Below are 21,085 nucleotides of genomic sequence, written 5' to 3'. Positions count from 1 at the left end.
TGTGTATGCATGTTTGTTTGTTTGTAAAAAGAGCGTTTGCATATGACGTCATTATTAGTACATACGGCTTTGTATATGCACAGACAATGGGAAAGCCAAGAATGTTGTATATTCGCAATTTTTACGTAGTTTAACTCCTGCAGACGAAATGAATGCTTGCCTGAAAAATTCTGATTTCTGGGCACACGTAAAAATATTAAAATTAACTACAAATATGCGTGTCCGATTGCAAAACGATGACTCTGGTCAAACATTTTCAGATCAATTGCTGGCAATTGGAAACGGAAAGCTCCCAGTAGACTCAATTTCAGGACGTATACAACTACCTGCTGATTTCTGTAATTTAGTGACGTCCAAAAATGAATTGATTGAAAAAGTATTTCCGAATATTCTAAAAAATTATAAAAATAATAAATCGCTAAGTGAAAGAGCGATTCTCGCACCCAAAAATATAGACGTCCACGAAATCAACAATATTGTTTTGACCAAGATTCGAGGCCAGGCAGTCCTTTACAAGTCAGTCGACACAGTTTTGGAACCAAATGAAGCGGTTAATTATCCATCTGAATTTTTAAATTCCATAGATCCTTTAGGGTTTCCACCACACGTGCTACGCCACCCCAACACCTAGTTGGTGGGGCGCTTCGCACCCCCCAAGACCCCCCGCGCGCGTAAGTCGTTACGCGCCATATTAGTTACGCGCCATTGTAGTTGTGTCCCTGTGTCCCACCTGTGAATAGAGATAGATATAAATATATGTTTTTAACTACGTAAAACATGCGAATATACAACATTCTTCGCTGTCCCATTGTCTGTGCATATAAATAGATTGTCAGGTTTACTGACTCTTGAACATGCAACATATAATTGTCCATGGGAAAAACGATCCGTATTCAGATCTATACCTCATTATTCTAATGATGTGTCCCTGTGTCCCGGTCGTCATTTATATTCCCTGTGTCCCGGTCGTCATTTGTGTTTCGGTGTCCCATTTTGTAATTTCTCTTTGAGTGTCCCGGTCGTCATTTATATTCCCTGTGTCCCGGTGTCCCGGTCGTCATTTGTGTCCCGGTCTGTAATTTCTATTCGAACAATCCCTGTGTCCCGGTCGTCATTTATATATCCCGCCTGTGCCCCCGGCGTCCCCGTTGTAGTTGTGTCCCTGTGTCCCAGTCGTCATTTATATTCCCTGTGTCCCGGTCGTTATTTGTGTCCGGGTGTCCCAGTCTGTAATTTTTCTTTGAGGTTCCCGGTCGTCACTGATATTCCCTCTGTCTCGGTCGTCATTTGTTTCCCGGTCTGTAATTTCTCTTTGAGTGTTTTTTCTTTTTAGCTTTTTTTTAGTTTTTTACCTTTTTTCTTTTTTCAGTTTTCTTTTTCTTCTTTATTTTTCAGCGTCACTATGAAGTACATATCGACGAACCTTTGATTTTTTTAACTTAAATCTGGTAGGTATTGATGACCTTATCCAAGTCAAAATCCCAAAACCAATCATCATCGCTATCATTTTCAGTTTTGATATGTTTTGACTCTCGCTGTCCAGGTGGATTTTCATCTAACTGCACGGTTTTGCGTTCTTTAGCCGCAAGCCGGTTTTCTTGCTGTTCTTGTGATTCCCCGGCACGCTTTCTTTTCTTAATTTCTCTATCAGCTGCAAGCCTGTTTTCTTGCTGTTCTTGTGATTCCTCGGAACGCTTTCTTTTCTTACTTTCTCTATCAGCAGCAAGTTTTTTGGCATAAACTCTTTGAGCAGCTTCCTCGGCTGTTGCCATTGTAGGTTCTTCAGTAATTTTACAATTAAACATTTTTCCGTGAACAAATGTCTTAAATACCGTTAATGACGTCACCGTCATAGCAAAAATGACGACAACTAACTTCATGACGTCAGTCGACACAGAAACATGACGTCACCTGACAGACAGACAGACACACAGACAGACAACTTATTTTTATATATATAGATATATATATATATATATATATATATATATATATATATATATATATATATATATATATATATATATATATATATATATATATATATATATATATATATATATATATATATATATATATATATATATATATATATATATATATATATATATATATATATATATATATATATATATATATATATATATTTATATATACATATATATATATATATACATATATATATATATATATATATATATATATATATATATATATATATATATATATATATATATATATATATACTAGCTGTTGGGGTGGCGCTTCGTGCCCCCCCCCCCAAGCCCCCCCGTGCGCGTAAGTCGTTACGCGCCATATTAGAGACGTGCCATTGTAGTTGTATCCCTGTGTCCCACCTGTGAATATAGATAGATAGATATATGTGTTTCAAACTACGTAAAACTTGCGAATATACAACATTCTTGGCTTTCCCATTGTCGACTGTGTCGACTGACTTGTAAAGGACTGGCTGGTCTCGAATCTTGGTCAAAAAATATTGTTGATTTCGTGGACGTCTATATTTTTGGGTGCAAGAATCGCTCTTTCACTTAGCCATTTATTATTTTTATAATTGTTTAGAATATTCGGAAATACTTTTTCAATCAATTCATTTTTGGACGTCACTAAATTACAAAAATCAGCAGGTAGTTGTATACGTCCTGAAATTGAGTCTACTGGGAGCTTTCCATTTCCAATTGCCAGCAATTGATCTAAAAATGTTTGACCAGAGTCATCGTTTTGCAATCGGACACGCATATTTGTAGTTAATTTTAATGTTTTTACGTGTGCCCATAAATTAGAATTTTTCAGGCAAGCATTTATTTCGTCTGCAGGAGTTGATCTAAGTATTATAGGTAATGTTTGCCTGAAATCTCCTGCAAGCAATATTAATGTGCTGCCAAAGGGTTTCGACTTCCCTCGCAAATCTTTCAAGCATTGATCCAGAGCCTCGAGCGATTTTTTGTGTGCCATTGTGCACTCATCCCAAATAATAAGTTAGCATTGCTGCAATACTTTACCCATCCCAGATGATTTGGAAATATTGCACGTGGTAGTTTCTGTAGAATGCAAATTCAGAGGCAATTTCAAAGCGAAATGAGCAGTTCTCCCACCAGGCAGCAATGTTGCGGCTATTTCGGACGACGCAATTGCCAACGCTATATCATTTTTTGATCGAATTGATGCCAGAATCAGTTTTATAACAAACGTTTTACCAGTAGTAAAAAAACGCTTAAATTCTGACGTAGTTCCAGTAAGGAAAGTCTTCAATGGCTCTGGTGGTGCAACCAATAGAGGAAGTTTAACTTTTCCTGAGGCGCAACACATTCCCATTGTTTCACCATTGAATTTCAAGGCCTTGCAATATGGACAAATTTTAGACATAGTCCCGATTTGAACACATCTACTCAAGCTATAATCATCGACTGGGCTGTACCTAAATGCCAGGCGATAACTTTCAGGTTGCTCCCATTCCTCGGCACACTTTCTTTTCTTACTTTCTCTATCAGCAGCAAGCCTGATTTCTTGCTGTTCTTGTGATTCCTCGGCACGCCTTCTTTTTTCACTTTCTCTTTTAGCAGCAAGTCTGGTTTCATGTTGCTCTGGTAGTTCCTCGCCATGCCTTCTTTTTTCACTCTCTCTTTTAGCAGCAAGTCTTGTTTCATGTTGCTCTGGTAGTTCCTCGGCGCGCCTTCTTTTTTCACTTTCTCTTTTAGCAGCAAGTCTGGTTTCGCGTTGCTCTGGTAGTTCCTCGGCACGCTTTCTGTTCTTTCTTTCTCTATCAGCCTCAAGCCTGTTTCCTTGCTGTTCTTGTGATTCCTCGGCACGCTTTCTTTTCTTAGTTTCTCTATCAGCAGCAAGTTTTGACTCTTTGAGCATCTTCCTCGGCTGTTGCCATTGTAAGTTCATCAGTCATTTTACAGTTAAACTTTAATAGCTTTCTACGTGAACGCATGTCTTAAATATCTTTAATGACGTCACCGTCATAACAAAAATGACGACAACTAACTTCATGACGTCAGTCAGCACACAAACATGACGTCAGCCGACAGACAGACCCACACACAGACAAATTATTTTTATATATTTTATGTATTATACTAGCTGTTGGGGTGGCGCTTCGCGCCATCCCAACACCTAGTTGGTGGGGGCGCTTCGCGCCCCCCCAAGCCCCCCCGCGAACGTAAGTCGTTACTCGCCATATTAGTTACGCGCCATTGTAGTTGTGTCCCTATGTCCCACCTGTGAATATAGATAGATATATATATATATATATATATATATATATATATGTTTTTAACTACGTAAAACTTGCGAATATACACCATTCTTTGCTGTCCCATTGTTTGTGCATATAAATAGATTGTCAGGTTTACCGACTCTTGAACATGCAACATATAATGGTCCATGGGAAAACAATCCGTATTCAGATCTATACCTCATGATTCTAATGATTGCCCTTGAGCTTCGTTGATGGTGATTTTTAATCGACCATTCCCTGTCCCGGTGTCCCGGTCGTCATTTATATCCCCCTGTGCCCCCCGGCGTCCCCGTTGTAGTTGTGTCCCTCTGTCCCGGTCGTCATTTATATTCCCTGTGTCCCGGTCGTCATTTGTATCCCGGTGTCCCGGTCTGTATATACATTCGTTTTTTAGTTTTGTTTTTCTCCTTTATTTTTTTCCTTTTTTTTTTCTTTTTTAGTTTATTTAGATTTTTAGATTTTTTAGTTTTTTTATTAGTTTTTAGTTTTTTTTTCTTTTTAGTTTTTTTGTAGTTTTTACCTTCTTTTTAGTTTTGTTAGTTTTTTTTACTTATGTCCTTGTCGTCATTTATACTCCCTGTGTCCCGGTGCTTTGTTGATTGCTAATCGAACATTCCTTTTGTCCTGATCGCTTTCTCTTTGAGTGTCGTCATTTATTTTTTTCTTTTTTAGTTCTTTTAGTTTTTACCTTTTTTAGTTTTTTTAGTTTTTTAGATGAAATTTTTTTTAGTTTTTTCCTTTTTTTCTTTTTAGTTTTTTATTGGTTTTTACCTTTATTTTAGCTTATTTTTCAGTTTTTTCCTTATTTTTAGTTTTTTTTATAGTTTTTAGTTTTTTTAGTTTTTTACCTTTTTTTAGTTTTTTTAGTTTTTTTTAGTTTTTTAGCTCTTTTATTTTTTTTTATTTGTTTTTAGTTTTTTTGTAGTTTTTGCCTTTTTTTAGTTTTTTCAGTTTTTTTTTTAGTTTTTAGTTTTTTACCTTTTTTAGCCTAACCAGGATTTGAACCTGGGACCTTCATTCTCCGTTCTGACACCCTCTCTCACCGAGTGACTACTCCAGCATGTTAAATTTTGTTTTTGGCCCTTGTCTTATTTGATAGTCCAGGCTGGTAATTTTCACCATTGTGAATGTAATACCAATGCCCTTTGCTTTAGCTACCCTTATTGGTCTTGTATTACATGATGGTCCAGGTTGTAGATTTGTTAATTGTTCAAGTGGCGGGACAAAAACTTCTTTTTCTTCAACGAATTATTGTATCAGATTAACGACGCTTCTTGACTACTAAGGTCCCTCCGTCGGCCCTGCTTATTTATAATACTTATAACTTCGAATTTTTTGGGTCCACCTTTAGATAAGTTTTTCATACTGCAAACAGAATTAGTAAATTTCGTAACAATGCATTTAATCCCTTCTTAGATTGGCGAGTCGCTCTTCCAATGTTGCATCAATACTTGCTGTGTCAGTTTGTGCCACTCTTGAAGAGCTCGTAGCTGCCGTCGCTCCAACAGCTTCTGGCAGTCCTCCAAGTTGTTCATTCAGATGTAAACCCAGTTCGTCCAAAACTTGTGATACAATTTGGTCGCTTTCTTCTTCATCTTCCTCTTCGCCAATCGCCTCATCAACAGCATCACCCATCATTTCTTCTTTCATGTCCATTATTTCAGTCTGCTTTTCAAACTCCATCATAATCTTCTGAATCTCTGGGAGTTTCAACTGCCTATTCATACTCATCATTGCTTTTGTGACTCCTTTCATTGCTCCAGCCATGGCATTTTGAGATCTCAAAGTTTGTATTTTAAGTGATACTGCTTGGATATTAGTGCGCATCAGTATAAATTTTCTTACATGGCGACGAGTTCTAACAAGGTCCATTGCCATCACTTTTACAGCTTGCATTTGGTTGTCTTTTGCCATATTTTTTATGTCAGCAGTTATTTTCTTCTCTTGTGCCTCCAATTTCATTCTTTCTCTGTCTAAGTCCCTTATAGCTTTATTTAGTGTCCTTTGATTCTGCTTGAGCATCTGTTCTGGAGTAAGTTTTTTCCCAAAAAGCCATTCCATCTTTAATTAGGAATATCTGATCACCTATCCTATTTGTTTTCCCTGTAAACTTTTGTTATTGTTTTGTCTGTAAAAAACTTTTGTTTTTCTTTTTTAAGGTTTTTGAATTGCTGTAATCCCTTGTCAAAATATATACAAATGTTTTTGCAATTACCAGGTTTTTGCTCTTTAAACAATTTATTGTACTTTTCCAACTTTTCCATGCATGAAAAACTTCAATTTTTCCACCTAAGTGTGACAAGTGTGACAGCGACATTGCAATACTGATGTATATAAAAAGGTGTCACTCACATAATTTTTTTTCCAAATTTATCCTTCTTAACCGATTTTCTCAAACTTCTGAACTATCCAGATCTTTTTTTTTAGGACAGAATATCACAAAATACCAATTTCTCCGAAAAAATATGGGGCCGTTTTCGAAAAAAATAAATATATACATACACAATTACTGCTCACTTTAAAATACATACATATATATATATATATATATATATATATATATATATATATATATATATATATATATATATATATATATATATATATATATATATATATATATATATATATATATACATATATATATCTTCTATATATATAAAAATAAGTTGTCTGTGGATCTGTGGATCGTGGATCAGGTGACGTCACCTGAAAAAACTGGATCAGGTGACGTCAAAACTGAAAAAACTAAAAAAAGGCAAAAACTAGAAAAAAAACTAAAAACTAATAAAAAAAATAAAAAAGCTAAAAAACTAAAAAAACTAAAAAAAGGCAAAAACTACAAAAAAAACTAAAAACTAATAAAAAAGCTAAAAAACTAAAAAAGCTAAAAAAAAGCAAAAACTACAAAAAAAACTAAAAACTAATAAAAAAAATAAAAAGCTAAAAAACTAAAAAAACTAAAAAAACTAAAAAAAGGTAAAAAACTAAAAAAACTAACTACAAAAAAAACTAAAAACTAATAAAAAAAATAAAAAAGCTAAAAAACTAAAAAAAGGCAAAAACTACAAAAAAAACTAAAAACTAATAAAAAAGCTAAAAAACTAAAAAAACTAAAAAAAGGCAAAAACTACAAAAAAAACTAAAAACTAATAAAAAAAATAAAAAAGCTAAAAAACTAAAAAACTAAAAAAACTAAAAAAAGGTAAAAAACTAAAAAAACTAAAAACTAAAAAAAACTAAAAAAAAGGAAAAAACTGAAAAATAAGCTAAAATAAAGGTAAAAACCAATAAAAAATAAAAAAAAAAACTGAAAAAACTAAAAAAAGGCAAAAACTACAAAAAAAACTAAAAACTAATAAAAAAAGTAAAAAAGCTAAAAAACTAAAAAAAACTAAAAAAACTAAAAAAAGGTAAAAAACTAAAAAAAATAAAAAATAAAAAAAAACTAAAAAAAAGGAAAAAACTGAAAAATAAGCTAAAATAAAGGTAAAAACCAATAAAAAACTAAAAAAAAAAAAAGGAAAAAACTAAAAAAAATTTTCATCTAAAAAACTAAAAAAAACTAAAAAAAATTTTCATCTAACAAACTAAAAAAAACTAAAAAAGGTAAAAACTAAAAGAACTAAAAAAGAAAAAAATAAATGACGACACTCAAAGAGAAAGCGACCAGGACAAAAGGAATGTTCGATTAGCAATCAACAAAGCACCGGGACACAGGGAGTATAAATGACGACCAGGACATAAGTAAAAAAAAAAACTAACAAAACTAAAAAGAAGGTAAAAACTACAAAAAAACTAAAAAGAAAAAAAAAACTAAAAACTAATAAAAAAACTAAAAAATCTAAAAATCTAAATAAACTAAAAAAGAAAAAAAAAGGAAAAAAATAAAGGAGAAAAACAAAACTAAAAAACGAATGTATATACAGACCGGGACACCGGGATACAAATGACGACCGGGACGGTTGAAACCCTGAAAGATCTATGGAATTTAAAAATTCAGATGGATAATTAACCGCTTCATTTGGTTCCAAAACTGTGTCGACTGACTTGTAAAGGACTTCCTGGTCTCGAATCTTGGTCAAAACAATATTGTTGATTTCGTGGACGTCTATATTTTTGGGTGCGAGAATCGCTCTTTCACTTAGCCATTTATTATTTTTATAATTTTTTAGAATATTCGGAAATACTTTTTCAATCAATTCATTTTTGGACGTCACTAAATTACAGAAATCAGCAGGTAGTTGTATACGTCCTGAAATTGAGTCTACTGGGAGCTTTCCGTTTCCAATTGCCAGCAATTGATCTGAAAATGTTTGACCAGAGTCATCGTTTTGCAATCGGACACGCATATTTGTAGTTAATTTTAATATTTTTACGTGAGCCCATAAATTATAATTTTTAAGGCAAGCATTCATTTCATCTGCAGGAGTTGATCTAGGTATTATAGGTAATGTTTGCCTGAAATCTCCCGCAAGCAATATTAATGTGCTGCCAAAGGGTTTCGACTTGCCTCTCAAATCTTTCAAGCACTGAGAGCCTCGAGCGATTTTTTGTGTGCCATTGTGCACTCATCCCAAATAATAAGTTTGCATTGCTGGGCAATGGGCAATACTTTACCCATCCCAGATGATTTGGAAATATTGCACGTGGGAGTTTCTGTAGAATGCAAATTCAGAAGCAATTGCAAAGTTGAATGAGCAGTTCTTCCACCAGGCAGCAATGTTGTGGCTATTCCGGACGACGCAATTGCCAACGCTATATCATTTTTTGATCGAATTGATGCCAGAATCAGTTTTATCACAAATGTTTTACCACTACCTCCTGGCGCATCCAAAAAGAAAATTTCTCCAACGTTGTTATCGACACAATGCATTATTATATCATAAATTTCTTTTTGTTCCGACATTAACTTGGAAATGTTATTTTGTACATACGACAATAGATCACTCGTACTGTAACTTTGTTCACGATCCAATTCTACACATGTCGAAACAGCAGCGATACGGTTAGGTGAAGGAATTCCCAAATTCTGAAGAGGTTTGTTTGCCATACGTACGCACAAATCTTCTGTTATAACTAAAGTGTAGTTATAAATTTCTGATGTAAAATCAAAAGTCATATCTGACGTCTCTAACTGTTTTCAATGGAGTATATCTTCGGACATTTTTGACTTATATTTTTCCCATAACTCTGTAGGAGCTGATGGAGAACAATTTGTTAAAATGATGCCAAACAATGCACGAATTTGACTTGGGGTTGACGTTTCGCACGCGTCATTGATGCAGTTATCCCAGTGTTGGTCATTCTCCATTAAATTCAGAGCTTGGCATGCACTACGGTAAGTGTCATGTATAGTACCGTTTACAGTTCTCAAATACTCAAACGATGTTGGACCGGGTACATTCACCAAAAGCAGGCGTAGAAAGAAGCATTCATGTTGATTGGGGTGAATGGTGTAGAGTTTTCCTATCGTGGTATCTTTGAAGATGGTAGGTTGGTCTTCGACTGACTTACCTTGTTTTCGACGTTCAAATACTTTATTTTTAGTATTCCACGTGTAATACGAAGGCACTTCAGTATACAGCAGTTTTTTTGCAAAAGAATCATTTTTGCAAAGCGAAAAAAAGCTGTTAATTTTGTATCCGGTGGATTCAGGGCTCTTTGTTGCACGTTGGTTTCCGTGAAATAAACACGTTGACCATTCTGTAAATGCACCGCTAAGTGAACAACAGCTGGACTACGTTCATATATCGGAAATGAAAGAATTCGCCAAACAGCTTCATTACTGCTTATGTATCTTCCAGCCTGATATTGTACGATTTCGTCGAAATCTTTGATTTCGGGCTTCAAGCCAAAAACTGCCATGTCACTGCCTTTGTTGACGTATTTACATATGTATTTGATTGCCTTTACGAAGTTACAGTATTCAACGTTTAAGTGTGCATTAAATATTTTTGATAATAATGGGGAATATGGAACAACCCACTGGTTATCTACTTCGATGGTGGTACCGTTACGCTTCTTTATTATTGCTGTTTTACCGCCATCTTCAGTAGATCTTCTTCTATATTGTGGGTAACCATCATTTCCAGTAATTGTCTTTGATACTAAAAGTCGAGGATATTGCTTTGTGCACCTTCCTTTGGCCATGCATGGTGAATTTTCGTTCAGTGCACCGCCAGGTCCATGTAACATATTTTTTACAATAATATCATGTAACCCCTTATCGACATTTTATCAGGTATTTCAGCGGAAATCACATCATCAATTTCGTTCGAAGTAATTTTTTTATGTAGCTAGATTAGTATATGTGCGCGTGGCAAACCTCGTTTTTGCCATTCCACTGAGTACATCCAGCATCGCACTGACCCAAACACTTCAAGTTTTACTATGTAGTTTATCAGTGATTTCAACTTTTGCCGGAAGACACAGGCCGTAATGTCATGCCTATGAACCGCCAATTGGCCTTGAAATAAAAGCTGCAGTATCTCGTCCCAATATTGATTACATGTAAATGTAATAAATAAATCTGGACGACCATAGAGACGAACATACGCAATAGCATCTTGAGCATATTCATGCATATGACGGGGACTGCCAGCATATGACGAAGGTAAAATTGTTAATCTTCCAACGTTTGTGGTATTACCGTCATTTATAATTGCATCTCGCAAATGAACGTATTGTTCAGAGCGGAGCTTGGTCTGATTCAGGCGGATATATAGCAAACGTTCTGATTCAATTTTAGCATACATATCAACGACAAATTGGTGAAACAATTCACGGCATTTTAAAATATAATTTTCTTCATCCTGCCGAATCATTAGTCTATAGGAATAATTATGCATTGCACTGCATTTCTTATTCATTTCTTTGTTAGTGGCTGGATTCATCAATTTAATATTAAAGTGATAGCCGTCGGCTCCATCCCAAAAAATGATAGGATATTGTAGGGCATCATAGCATCGATGATTTTCAGCAATTCTTATCAACTGAGCGTTTCGCTTATGAAGAATAATATTTCGAGGTAAAAACTGATCACCAACCATAACGATTGCCACTTCGTCGATAGTTGGAGCATTGTATCTACGCACATGTTGGCCAGGAGGCTTTTTGTCAGCGGAAATAACAATTTTATGCGTATCAGTAGGCATCAAATCCATGGCTGTTTTGAACAGACGCACTAAATTATTATTTTCGTGGAAAAGATGTTGCAATTGGTAAACGATTGTCCTTTCAACCTTGGGAGAAATTTCGCAACGAGCATTCAATTCAGAATTTCTATCACTGATGAAGTACAATTGTAAAAATTTATGATTCTCACCTGAGAATGGTAGAAGGGACCCTGCTCTATGATAAATTTGTCCTTTTACATTGAAAGTAGACATAAATTGATCTGGATTTTCGATTTGGGCTCCAAACGACGTCATTTGGAAACATGAGTTGTATTTTCTGATTTTTGACAAAAAACGCTTAGATTCTGACGTAGTTCCAGTAAGGAAAGTCTTCAATGGCTCTGGTGGAGCAGCCAATAGAGGAAGTTTAACTTTTCCTGAGGCGCAACACATTCCCATTGTTTCACCATTGAATTTCAAGGCCTTGCAATAGGGACAAATTTTAGACATTGTCCCGATTTGAACACATCTACTCAAGCTATAATCATCGACTGGGCTGTACCTGAATGCCAGGCGATACTTTCAGGTTGCTCTGATTCCTCGGCATGCTTTCTTTTCTTACTTTCTCTATCAGCAGCAAGCCTGATTTCTTGCTGTTCTTGTGATTCCTCGGCACGCTTTCTTTTCTTACTTTCTCTATCAGCAGCAAGCCTGATTTCTTGCTGTTCTTGTGATTCCTCGGCACGCCTTCTTTTTTTACTTTCTCTTTTAGCAGCAAGTCTGCTTTCGCGTTGCTCTGGTATTTCCTCGGCACGCTTTCTTTTCTGACTTTCTCTATCAGCAGCAAGTTTTTTGGCATAGACTCTTTGAGCATCTTCATCGGCTTTTGCCAGTGTAAGTTCATCAGTCATTGTAAACTTAAACATTAATAGATTTCTACGTGAACATATATGTCTTAAATATCTTTAATGACGTCACCGTCATAGCAAAAATGACGACAACTAACTTCATGACGTCAGTCGACACAGAAACATGACGTCACCTGATCCACAGACAGACAACTTATTTATATATATATACTAGCTGTTGGGGTGGCGCTTCGCGCCACCCAAACACCTAGTTGGTGGGGGCACTTCCCCCCCCCCAAGCCCCCCCGCACGCGTAAGTCGTTACGCGCCATATTAGTTACGCGCCATTGTAGTTGTGTCCCTATGTCCCACCTGTGAATATAGATATATATACCTCATGATTCTAATGATTGCCCTTGAGCTTTGTTGATGGTGATTGCTAATCGACGATTCCCTGTGTCGCCATCGTCATTTATATATCCCCCTGAGCCCCCCCGGCGCCCCTGTTGTAGTTGTGTCCCTGTGTCCCGGTCGTCATATCCCGGTGTCCCGGTCGTCATTTGTGTCCCGGTCTGTATATACATTCGTTTTTGAATTGGTCTTTTTTTTAGGTTTTAGTTTTTTACCTTTTTGTAGTTTTTTTTCTTTTTTTTTCAGTTTTGTTTTTCTCCTTTATTTTTCATTTTTTTTCCTTTTTCATTTTATTTTCTTTTTTATTTTATTTTTAGCTTTTGAGCTTTTTAGTTTTTTATTAGTTTTTAGTTTTTTTTTCTTTTTAGTTTTTTGTAGTTTTTACCTTTTTTCAGTTTTTTTTTTTTTTTTTACTTATGTCCTTGTCGTCATTTATACTCCCTGTGTCCCGGTCATCATTTGTATCCCGGTGCTTTGTTGATGGTGATTGCTAATCGAAAATTCCTTGTGTCCCGGTTGTCATTTATATTCCCTATGTGCCGGTGTCCCAGTCGTCATTTGTGTCCCGATGTCCCGGTTTGTAATTTCGTCAGTCGAAAACATGACGTCAGTCGACACAGAAACATGACGTCACCTGATCCACAGACAGAAAGACAACTTATTTTTATATATATAGAAGACTAACTGTTGGTGTGGCGCTTCGCGCCACCCTAACACCTAGTTGGTGGGGCGCTTCGCGCCCCCCCCCCAAGCCCCCCCACGCACGTAAGTCGTTACGCGCCATATTAGTTACGCGCCATTATAGTTGTGTCCCTGTTTCCCACCTGTGAATAGAGATAGATATAAATATATGTTTTTAACTACGTAAAACATGCGAATATACAACATTCTTCGCTGTCCCATTGTCTGTGCATATAAATAGATTGTCAGGTTTACTGACTCTTGAACATGCAACATATAATTGTCCATGGGAAAAACAATCCGTATTCAGATCTATACCTCATTATTCTAATGATGTGTCCCTGTGTCCCGGTCGTCATTTATATTCCCTGTGTCCTAGTCGTCATTTGTGTCCCGGTGTCCCAGTTTGTAATTTCTCTTTGAGTGTCCCGGTCGTCATTTATATTCCCTGTGTCCCGGTGTCCCGGTCGTCATTTGTGTCCCGGTGTCCCGGTCTGTAATTTCTATTCGAACAATCCCTGTGTCCGGGTCGTCATTTAAATATCCCACCTGTGCCCCCGGCGTCCCCGTTGTAGTTGTGTCCCTGTGTCCCGGTCGTCATTTATATTCCCTGTGTCCCGGTCGTGATTTGTGTCCGGGTGTCCCAGTCTGTAATTTGTAGGTTCTTCAGTCATTTTACAATTAAACATTTTTCCGTGAACAAATGTCTTAAATACCGTTAATGACGTCACCGTCAAAGCAAAAATGACGACAACTAATTTCATGACGTCAGCCGATACAGAAACATGATGTCACTTGATCCACAGACAGACAGACAACTTATTTATATATATATATAGATAGATATAGAATATATATATATATATATATATATATATATATATATATATATATATATATATATATATATATATATATATATATATATATATATATATATATATATATAAATATATATATATATATGTATATATATATATATATATATATATATATATATATATATATATATATATATATATATATATATATATATATATATATATATATATATATATATATATATATATATATATATATATATATATATATATATATATATATATATATATATATATATATATACTAGCTGTTGGGGTGGCGCTTCGCGCCACCCCAACACCTAGTTGGTGGGGGCGCTTCGCGCCCCCCCCCAAGCCCCCCCGCGCGCGTAAGTCGTTACGCGCCATAATAGTTACGCGCCATTGTAGTTGTGTCCCTATGTCCCACCTGTGAATATAGATAGATATATATATATATGGTTTTAACTACGTAAAACTTGCGAATATACAACATTCTTTGCTGTCCCATTGTCTTTGCATATAAATAGATTGTCAGGTTTACCGACTCTTGAACATGCAACATATAATGGTCCATGGGAAAACAATCTGTATTCAGATCTATACCTCATGATTCTAATGATTGCCCTTGAGCTTTGTTGATGGTGATTGCTAATCGACCATTCCCTGTCCCGGTGTCCCGGTCGTCATTTACATCCCCCTGTTTCCTCCGGTGTCCCCGTTGTAGTTGTGTCCCTGTGTCCCGGTCGTCATTTATATTCCCTGTGTCCCGGTCGTCATTTGTATCCCGGTGTCCCGGTCTGTATATACATTCGTTTTTTAGTTTTGTTTTTCTCCTTTATTTTTTTCCTTTTTTTTTCTTTTTTAGCTTATTTAGATTTTTAGATTTTTTAGTTTTTTTATTAGTTTTTAGTTTTTTTTTCTTTTTAGTTTTTTAGTCCCGGTCGTCATTTATATCCCCCTGTTTCCCCCGGTGTCCCCGTTGTAGTTGTGTCCCTGTGTCCCGGTCGTCATTTATATTCCCTGTGTCCCGGTCGTCATTTGTATCCCGGTGTACCGGTCTGTATATACATTCGTTTTTTAGTTTTGTTTTTCTCCTTTATTTTTTTCCTTTTTTTTTCTTTTTTAGTTTATTTAGATTTTTAGATTTTTTAGTTTTTTTATTAGTTTTTAGTTTTTTTTTTCTTTTTAGTTTTTTTGTAGTTTTTACCTTCTTTTTAGTTTTGTTAATTTTTTTTTTTACTTATGTCCTGGTCGTCATTTATACTCCCTATGTCCCGGTGCTTTGTTGATTGCTAATCGAACATTCCTTTTGACCTGGTCGCTTTCTCTTTGAGTGTCGTCATTTATTTTTTTCTTTTTTAGTTCTTTTAGTTTTTACCTTTTTTAGTTTTTTTTAGTTTTTTAGATGAAAATTTTTTTTAGTTTTTTCCTTTTTTTCTTTTTAGTTTTTATTGGTTTTTACCTTTATGTTAGCTTATTTTTCAGTTTTTTCCTTTTTTTTTTAGTTTTTTTTTATTTTTTATTTTTTTTAGTTTTTTACCTTTTTTTAGTTTTTTTAGTTTTTTAGCTTTTTTACTTTTTTTATTAGTTTTTAGTTTTTTTGTAGTTTTTGCCTTTTTTTAGTTTTTTCAGTTTTTTTTTAGTTTTTTATTGGTTTTTACCTTTATTTTAGCTTATTTTTCAGTTTTTTCCTTTTTTTTAGTTTTTTTTAGTTTTTAGTTTTTTTAGTTTTTTACCTTTTTTTAGTTTTTTTAGTTTTTTTAATTTTTTAGCTTTTTTATTTTTTTATTAGTTTTTAGTTTTTTTTGTAGTTTTTGCCTTTTTTTAGTTTTTTTAGTTTTTTAGCTTTTTTATTAGTTTTTAGTTTTTTTTTGTAGTTTTTGCCTTTTTTTAGTTTGACAACTTATTTTTATATATATAGATAGTTTTTTTTTTTACTTATGTCCTGGTCGTCATTTATACTCCCTGTGTCCCGGTGCTTTGTTGATTGCTAATCGAACATTCCTTTTGTCCTGGTCGCTTTCTCTTTGAGTGTCGTCATTTATTAGTTTTTTCCTTTTTTTCTTTTTAGTTTTTTATTGGTTTTTACCTTTATTTTAGCTTATTTTTCAGTTTTTTCCTTTTTTTTAGTTTTTTTTTTATTTTTTATTTTTTTTAGTTTTTTACCTTTTTTTAGTTTTTTTAGTTTTTTTAGTTTTTTAGCTTTTTTACTTCTTTTATTAGTTTTTAGTTTTTTTTGTAGTTTTTGCCTTTTTTTAGTTTTTTCAGTTTTTTTTTTAGTTTTTTATTGGTTTTTACCTTTATAGTTTTTTTAGTTTTTTAGCTTTTTTATTTTTTTTATTAGTTTTTAGTTTTTTTTGTAGTTTTTGCCTTTTTTTAGTTTTTTCAGTTTTGACGTCACCTGATCCAGTTTTTTCAGGTGACGTCACCTGACACATCCATCCACACATCCATCCACACATCCACAGACAGACAACTTATTTTTATATATATAGATATATATATATATATATATATATATATATATATACAAGCATCCCCGCGCGCGTAAGTCGTTACGCGCCATATTAGTTACGCGCCATTGTAGTTGTGTCCCTGTGTCCCACCTGTGAATATAGATAGATTTATATATGTGTTTCAAACTACGTAAAAATTGCGAATATACAACATTCTTGGCTTTCCCATTGTCTGTGCATATACAAAGCCTTATGTACTAATAATGACGTCATATGCAAACGCTCTTTTTACAAACAAACAAACATGCATACACACAACTCGTTTTTATATAGATAGATAGATAGATAGATACAATACAAATTAACTGCGTAAAACTTGCAAATATACAACATTCTTCGCTGTCAAATTGTCGCTGCATATAAATAGATTATCAGGTTTACCGACCCTCGAACATGCAACGTACAATTGTCCATGGGAAAAACAATCAGTATTAAGATCTATACCACATTTTTCTAATGATTGACCTTGAGCTTTGTTAATGGTGATTTGAAATGCTAATCGAATTGGGAATTGCAATCTTTTAAATTGAAAAAGCAGATCCGTTGGAATCATGGGAATGCGAGGAATAAGAACAACCTCGCCCTCAAAAGGCCCTGTCAAGATTGTGGCCTCTATTAGGTTTTCCATTGTTTTTTTTTTTACGGCAAGTCGCGTGCCATTGCAAAGCTTTGCCGGGTTGATATTTCTTAAAATTATTATTGGTACGCCTATTTTTAGTTGTAGCACGTGTGGTGGAAACCCTGAAAGATCCACGGAATTTAAAAATTCAGATGGATAATTAACCGCTTCATTTGGTTTCAGAACTGTGTCGACTGACTTGTAAAGGACTGCATGGTCTCGAATCTTGGTGAAAACAATATTGTTGATTTCGTGGACGTCTATATTTTTGGGTGCAAGAATCGCTCTTTCACTTAGCCATTTATTATTTTTATAATTGTTTAGAATATTCGGAAATACTTTTTCAATCAATTCATTTTTGGACGTCACTAAATTACAGAAATCAGCAGGTAGTTGTATACGTCCTGAGATTGAGTCTACTGGGAGCTTTCCGTTTCCAATTGCCAGCAATTGATCTGAAAATGTTTGACCAGAGTCATCGTTTTGCAATCGGACACGCATATTTGTAGTTAATTTTAATGTTTTTACGTGTGCCCATAAATTAGAATTTTTCAGGCAAGCATTCATTTCGTCTGCAGGGGTTGATCTAGGTATTATAGGTAATGTTTGCCTGAAATCTCCTGAAAGCAATATTAACGTGCTGCCAAAGGGTTTCGACTTCCCTCGCAAATCTTTCAAGCATTGATCCAGAGCCTCGAGCGATTTTTTGTGTGCCATTGTGCACTCATCCCAAATAATAAGTTTGCATTGCTGCAATACTTTACCCATCCCAGATGATTTGGAAATATTGCACGTGGGAGTTTCTGTAGAATGCAAATTCAGAGGCAATTTCAAAGCGGAATGAGCAGTTCTTCCAGCAGGCAGCAATGTTGCGGCTATTCCGGACGACGTAATTGCCAACGCTATATCATTTTTTGATCGAATTGATGCCAGAATCAGTTTTATCATAAACATTTTACCAGTAACTCCTGGCGCATCCAAAAAGAAAATTTCTCCAACGTTGTTATCGACACAATGCATTATCGTATCATAAATGTCTTTTTGTTCCGACGTTAACTTGGAAATGTTATTCTGTACATATGACAATAGATCACTCGTACTGTAACTTTGTTCACGATCCAATTCTACAGATGTCGAAACAGCAGCGATACGGTTAGTTGAAGGCATTCCCGAATCCTGAAGAGGTTTGTTTGCCATACGTACGCACAAATCTTCTATAATAACTAAAGTGTAGTTATAAATTTCTGATGTAAAATCAAAAGTCATATCTGACGTCTCTAACTGTTTTCAATGGAGTATATCTTCGGACATTTTTGACTTATATTTTTCCCATAACTCTGTAAGAGCTGACGGAAAGCAAGTTGTTAAAATGATGCCAAACAATGCACGAATTTGACTTGGAGTTGACGTTTCGCACGCGTCATTGATGCAGTTATCCCAGTGCTGGTCATTCTCCAATAAATTCAGAGCTTGGCATGCACTACGGTAAGTACCATGTATAGTACCGTTTACAGTTCGCAAATACTCAAAGGATGTCGGACCGGGTACATTCACCAAAAGCAGGCGTAGAAAGAAGAATTCATGTATATTGGGGTGAACGGTGTAGAGTCTTCCTATCGTGGTATCTTTGAAGATGGTAGGTTGGCCGTCGACTGACTTACCCTGTTTTCGACGTTCAAATACTTTATTTTTAGTATTCCACGTGTAATACGAAGGCACTTCAGTATACAGCAGTTTTTGGCAAAAGAATCATTTTTGCAAAGCGAAAAGAAAGCGGTTAACTTTGTATCCGGTGGATTCAGGGCTCTTTGTTGCACGTTGGTTTCCGAGAAATAAACACGTTGACCATTCTGTAAATGTACTGCTAAGTGAACAACAGCTGGACTACGTTCATGTATCGGAAATGATAGAATTCACCAAACAGCTTCATTACTGCTTATGTATCTTCCAGCCTGATATTGTACGATTTCGTCGATATCTTTGATTTCGGGCTGCAAACCAAAAACTGCCATGTCACTGCCTTTGTTGACGTAGTTACATATGTACTTGATTGCCTTTACGGAGTTACAGTATTCATCGTTTATGTGTGCATTAAATGTTTTTGATAATAACGGGGAATATGGAACAACCCACTGGTTATCTACTTCGATGGTGGTACCGTTACGCTTCTTTATTATTGCTGTTTTACCGCCATCTTCAGTAGATCTTCTTCTATATTGTGGGTAACCATCATTGCCAGTAATTGTGTTGGATACTAAAAGTCGAGGATATTGCTTTGTGCACCTTCCTTTGGCCATGCATGGTGATTTTTCGTTCAGTGCACCGCAAGGTCCATGTATCATATTTTTTCAATAATATCAAGTAACCCCTTTTCGATATTTTCATCAGGTATTTCAGCGGAAACCACATCATCAATTTCGTTCGAAGTAATTTTTTTATGTAGCCAGATTAGTATATGTGCGTGTGGCAAACCTCGTTTTTGCCGTTCCACTGAGTACATCCAGCATCGCACTGACCCAAACACTTCAAGTTTTACTATGTAGTTTATCAGTGATTTCAACTTTTGCCGGAAGACACGGGCCGTAATGTCATGTCTATGAACCGCCGATTGTCCTTGAGGTAAAAGCTGCTGTATCTCGTCCCAAGATTGATTACATGTAAATGTAATAAATAAATCTGGACGACCATAGAGACGAACATACGCAATAGCATCTTGAGCATATTCAGCATATGACGGGGACTGCCAGCATATGACGAAGGTAACATTGTTAATCTTCCCACGTTTGTGGTATTACCGTCATTTACAACTGCATTTCGCAAATGAATGTATTGTTCAGAGCAGAGCTTGGTCTGATTCAGGTGGATATATAGCAAACATTCTGATTCAATTTTAGCATACATATCAACGACGTATTGGTGAAACAATTGACGGCATTTTAAAATATAATTTTCTTCATCCTGCCGAATCATTAGTCTATAGGAATAATAATGCATTGCACTGCATTTCTTATTCATTTCTTTGTTAGTGGCTGGATTCATCAATATAATATTAAAGTGATAGCCGTCGGCTCCATCCCAAAAACTGATAGGATATTGTAGGGCATCGTAGCATCGATGAGTTTCAGCAATTCTTAGCAACCGAGCGTTTCGCTTATGAAGAATAATATCTCGAGGTAAAAACTGATCACCGACCATAACGATTGCCACTTCGTTGATAGTTGGAGCATTGTATCTACGCACATGTTGGCCAGGAGGCGTTTTGTCAGCGGAAATAATAATTTTATGCGTATCAGTAGGCATCAAATCGATGGCTGTTTTGAACAGACGCACTAAATTATTATTTTCGTGGAAAAGATGTTGCAATTGGGAAACGATTATCCTTTCAACTTTGGGAGAAATTTTGCAATGTGCATTCAATTCAGAATTTCTATCACTGATGAAGTACAATTGTAAAAATTTATGATTCTCGCCTGAGAATGGTAGAAGGGACCCTGCTCTATGATAAGTTTGCCCTTTTACTTTGAAAGTAGACATAAATTGATCTGGATTTTCGATTTGGGCTCCAAACGACGTCATTTGGAAACATGAGTTATATTTTCTAATTTTTGACAAAAAACTCTTAGATTCTGACGTAGTTCCAGTAAGGAAAGTCTTCAATGGCTCTGGTGGTGCAGCCAATAGAGGAAGTTTAACTTTTCCTGAGGCGCAACAGATTCCCATTGTTTCACCATTGAATTTCAAGGCCTTGCAATAGGGACAAATTTTAGACATAGTCCCGATTTGAACACA

At 35.3% G+C, this 21,085-nt stretch overlaps 3 protein-coding genes across 3 annotated transcripts in view; all 3 read right to left on the bottom strand.

Moving 5' to 3' along the window:
- Nucleotides 1-21,085, bottom strand: part of LOC136027642 (uncharacterized) — a 242,873-nt gene that overhangs the window by 128,828 nt on the left and 92,960 nt on the right. The window lies entirely within an intron of this gene.
- The window catches only part of LOC136027639 (uncharacterized), a 203,604-nt gene that overhangs the window by 101,021 nt on the left and 81,498 nt on the right, over nt 1-21,085 (bottom strand). The gene's annotated exons all lie outside the window — the stretch shown is intronic.
- Nucleotides 5,623-6,364, bottom strand: LOC136027638 (charged multivesicular body protein 2a-like). The gene has a single exon (XM_065705063.1). It carries the CDS (start codon nt 6,320-6,322, stop codon nt 5,663-5,665), a length of 660 nt encoding a protein of 219 aa, XP_065561135.1. The 5' UTR covers nt 6,323-6,364; the 3' UTR covers nt 5,623-5,662.

This window comes from Artemia franciscana, chromosome 5, assembly GCF_032884065.1.
Source record: "Artemia franciscana chromosome 5, ASM3288406v1, whole genome shotgun sequence".
Lineage (NCBI taxonomy): Eukaryota > Metazoa > Arthropoda > Branchiopoda > Anostraca > Artemiidae > Artemia > Artemia franciscana.
This window is presented reverse-complemented; position numbering and strand designations above follow the sequence as displayed.